General features: G+C 35.6%; 1 protein-coding gene across 1 annotated transcript; it reads left to right on the top strand.

Annotated features, from left to right (window-relative positions):
* Positions 1 to 188: 188 nt before the first annotated feature.
* On the top strand, positions 189 to 826 carry LOC112094917 (kinesin-like protein KIN-14C; the record flags this gene model as incomplete). The annotated part of the gene is made up of 3 exons (XM_024176619.1): positions 189 to 398; positions 496 to 570; positions 680 to 826. Coding segments are annotated over 3 exons (432 nt in total), but the record flags the coding sequence as incomplete, so codon positions are not given.
* Positions 827 to 856: the final 30 nt, after the last annotated feature.

Below are 856 nucleotides of genomic sequence, written 5' to 3'. Positions count from 1 at the left end.
TCCCACTAATGGGGCATACTTCATACATTGTGATGACTAGTAACATCTATGGAGTTTATGCAGAAAATAAAGAATGAAATAAAAAAATGTAATTTTGAGTTAAGGTTTATTTCTTCCTGATCTTTTCTCCTCTAATATATCCTTTAGTGTGGAAACTCAGCAAATATTTTTTAATTGATCATATACAGGTATCTCATGATGAGGCTGTAAAGCAGAGGGATGCTTTGGTCAATGAAGCCGCGGGCCTTAAAATGGAGTTGCAACAGGTCAGAGATGATCGTGACCGCTTGATACTCCAAGTGCAGAATTTAACAGACGAAGTCGTGAAATATAAGGAATATACGGAGAATTCTTGTTCTGAATTGGATACCCTGACAGAAAAAACAAATCAACTAGAGGTTTGCCTAATGCATTTTTCCTGCATATCTTATGCGTGTAGCGACTATCGAAATTTTCTGGCTAATTAACTTAACTGTTATTTTGGTTTCTTTTCAGGATAAATGTTTTTCACAAAGTAACGAGATAAGTACATTGAAGGACCAACTAATGAATGCGCAAGAGAAACTTCAGGTGACAGTATGTGATTTTTTACTGAACATATTAATTTAGGATATGCAGGTTTGGAGTTTAATGCATGAACTTGGAGAACTTTGCATAAAAAGATCCTGAATCTTGTTAGGTGTCCGACATATCTGTATTGGAGACAAAAACAGAATATGAAGAACAGAAAAGGCTCATAAGTGAATTACAAAGTCGCCTGGTGGATGCGGAATTTAAACTTGTTGAAGGAGAGATGCTGCGCAAAAAGTTACATAATACCATTCTGGTAGTACTTTCTGCCCGCTATATATATATA

The sequence above is a fragment of the Morus notabilis genome, unplaced genomic scaffold, assembly GCF_000414095.1.
Source record: "Morus notabilis unplaced genomic scaffold, ASM41409v2 C11330102, whole genome shotgun sequence".
Lineage (NCBI taxonomy): Eukaryota > Viridiplantae > Streptophyta > Magnoliopsida > Rosales > Moraceae > Morus > Morus notabilis.
The sequence above is the reverse complement of the archived record's forward strand: the minus strand, read 5'-3'. Positions and strand labels throughout refer to the sequence as shown.